The sequence below is a fragment of the Mus caroli genome, chromosome 1 (genome assembly GCF_900094665.2).
Source record: "Mus caroli chromosome 1, CAROLI_EIJ_v1.1, whole genome shotgun sequence".
Taxonomy (NCBI): Eukaryota; Metazoa; Chordata; class Mammalia; order Rodentia; family Muridae; genus Mus; species Mus caroli.
In genome coordinates this window covers 14,029,472-14,032,890 of record NC_034570.1, presented here as the reverse complement: position 1 = coordinate 14,032,890, position 3,419 = coordinate 14,029,472, and the positions used below count along the sequence as shown (strand labels likewise).

Sequence of the window (3,419 nt, the reverse complement as noted above, 5' to 3'; positions counted from 1 at the left end):
TGGCTTTTACTCATGTCTTCTGTATAATAAGACCCTAATTTTATTTGTGTCACTAGCTAGGAACGATTGATCAAAAATGGGGAAAAGTGAAAGAAGTTTACAGGGTCCAGCTAATACACCTTATTGGTCATTGTGGTTTATTGCAAACAATAAAATGGTATTGTCTCCACTGTAGTAAAATGGGCACCTTTGTGCTAGGTCATATTTCTGACCTTTACCTTTCTAGTTGTATTTTATTTGTACATTTTTAATAAAATCAACAACAAATGGAGTTAGAACAAAAATTGGTCATTTGAGAGAGGTAACATTTCCGAGTTCAGTAGGAAGCTAAGCATAATCTAAAGTGTTAATGTTCATATGTCAATCTCACAAATGGTATTTGTTTAGTACTTTATCACTACAATTCTATGTATAAAAGACTAGCCTTGCTAATCCATCTATGAATGGATTCTAATAGAGTAGTGATTTTTTTTTTTAATGTATGGTTCATGAAATCACATACTAAAGTGTCAGAATAGAAGGCATTTTTTTCCCTGAGACTACTGTTCTTAAAACTCTTAACATGCTATGTTCTAATATAAATTATACTATTTTATGATCATATGTTATGAAAATCACAATACTGACTATTTTCTGAGTAAAAATAGTTTTTTTTTAAATATTTTCACTTTTTTTTTTTAGAGAGAGCTTAAGTGTCTTTTTTTTTTTTTTAAGATTTATTTTATTAATATATGTAAGTACACTGTAGCTGTCTTCAGATACTCCAGAAGAGGGAGTCAGATCTTGTTGTGGATGGTTGTGAGCCACCATGTGGTTGCTGGAATTTGAACTCTGGACCTTCAGAAGAGCAGTCGGGTGCTCTTACCCACTGAGCCATCTCACCAGCCCCGTAAAAATAGTTTTAATGTAATGGCATTAAGACATTTTGTAGAAATATATTTCCTGTTTATATAAAATTAAATTCCATGAACAACATCTGGACCAGGCCACCCATATAAATACAGAAATGTTCTCCTAAGATGTGATGAAGCCAGAAGAGGGAAGGTTAAGAGTATGCCCCATGTTAACATAGAAGCTGAGAGTTCACCTCAACTTTGCCAATGATGACACAAGTAATTGGGACCAATCAAATGCTTTAGCTTCCTCAATTTGAAACGAGTTTCTATTGATTATTAATACTGTTAGAATTAATCCATTTAATGAGTACAAAATGTAAAAATAAAAGGGCTGGACTGTTGCTCAGTTGAGTAAAGTTGAGTATAGTACTAGCCTAGCATGTGTGAACCATTGGTTCAATTCCTAACACTATAAAAATGCAAAAAGGAAAAAAAGAAAAAGAAAAGAAAGGAAAGGAAAGGAAAGGAAGGGAAGGGAAGGGAAGGGAAAGGGAAAGGGAAAGGGAAAGGGAAAGGGAAAGGGAAAGGGAAAGGGAAAGGGNAAGGGGAAGGGGAAGAGGAAGGGGAAGGGGAAAGGGCAAGGGGCAAGGGGCAAGGGGCAGGGGCAGGGGAAGGGGAAGGAGAAGGGGAAGGGGGAGGGGAAGGGGAAGGGAAAAGTAAAGTAAAGGCTAAGATCACTTAGGCCAGTGTACAGCACATTCAAGAAGGCTGTTAGAAAAAATGGATAAAATTCAAGATATACTCTCTGTTCTTTATTTTCCTTGTTTTACTTTTTTAGTGCATAAAATAATGAATTTCATTGTGACATTGTTAAATATGTGCCTTGTACTTTATTCATATTCATTAATACACTCTTATCCAAAACCACCGTCGACTCTTTCTTTGTCTGTCCTTAAATGCTCATGCATCTGCTCTCATGACATATGTATGTATGTATGTATGTATGTTATACCTTCTACTTATGAAGGTAATATAATTTTCCCAGCCTGGCTTATTTAGGTTAGCATGTAGTTTAAACTAATTACCAAGGGAACTTTAAACTTCTTTTTTTCTTTTTCTCTTGTCTCATTGAAAATGAATTCATGTCTGGGACACTGAGACCATAAGAGCACTATGTCCTCTATTATAGGTATTTGCTATTTCATAATACATTCATGAATATTTGTTCAGTCCAGAAAAGCACAATTAATCAAAATTGCAATTACTGAGAAGGCTATAAAAACAACATTCTCTTCTTTCCAAAACCATAAACTCTTTGAACTCTAATTCCACCTAAAGAATGCAATCAGCAATGAAGATGTTTGGCATCATCCTGATTGTTATCTTCTCTGTGTCCTGTGGTCCTTCGGGTAATGTTTGGAATGTGGAATAAATGTGAAAGAGAATATTGTTTTCATAAATCCTTTATATGAAAAATATTGCTTGGAACATAATATGAGGAAATTCATTTTATTGTTTGGTTAATGAAAAAATGAGTAAAGCAAATAGTTAAATAATCAGAATGTTAATTAGTAAAAAATAATTAAATAATTATAATGATAATGCAAAATGGTGCATTGGACCTGGTGATTTTGTAAAATGATGATATTAACCTGTTCCTTATCAGTAGGAAATATTTTTCTTTCAAATCTAAGTTCACTAACTGACAAATTAAGACTTTTAATAAGAGAGCAGCAGGAGTGCTGTTGATTTCAGTTAAACAGCTCAGCTTTTTTTCTCATGGTCTTTTTTCCTTTGAGAGATTATATTCAAATTAAATATTTGAAACATATCTTGAAAAGGAAAATGCTAAGAGCAATGAAAATATTGTTTATCAAGTAAACTTGAAGGAGAAAAGGCTTTATTAATGTCACTAAGGTATTATTTTACACACAAAATTGTGAAATTCTATGCAACAGATAAGGGTATCCATCTATCCATTTATCTATCTATCCATCTATCCATCCATCCATTCATCTATGCATCCATTCACCCATTTACCCATCCAACCATTCATTCATATGTCTCTTTGCCTATCTGAAATAAACTTTGATTAATAATTATTGATGTTTTTCTCCAGCTCCTCAGATGAAAACAAGAGATGTTGCAGAAAGAACACACAAATGTTCCCTGGTCCGTGGTACATGCAAGTCTGAATGTAACAATTGGGAGTATAAATATAACTACTGTCACACTGAGCCCTGCTGTGTGGTGCGAGAATACAAAAGAATGGAGAAATTATTGACTACTCCCAAATATACAACTTAAAGTATGAATTGTAAATCTAATACATGATTGAACTATACAAATTACTAATAAAATTGGATTTTTAAGTTTGTATCAAGTGGGATGCTTATGACATTTTAGATTGCACTATGATAACCTGGGATTTCTTTTTTAAAAATGTATTGGTTGCTTTATTTATTTACACTTCAAATATTATCCCCCTTCCCAATTTCCCCACAAACCACCCCCTATCTCACCCCTTCCCCTGCTTCTATGAGGGTGCTCCACACATACTCACCCACTCCCACCTCACCACCC

The 3,419-nt window shown here is 34.0% G+C and overlaps 1 protein-coding gene across 1 annotated transcript; it reads left to right on the top strand.

Annotated features, from left to right (window-relative positions):
• The first annotated feature begins 2,175 nt into the window (after positions 1–2,175).
• Positions 2,176–3,143, top strand: Defb113 (defensin beta 113). Its single transcript, XM_021157996.1, has 2 exons — positions 2,176–2,245; positions 2,956–3,143. The coding sequence occupies exons 1-2, from the start codon at positions 2,176–2,178 to the stop codon at positions 3,141–3,143; spliced, it is 258 nt and encodes an 85-aa protein (XP_021013655.1).
• Positions 3,144–3,419: the final 276 nt, after the last annotated feature.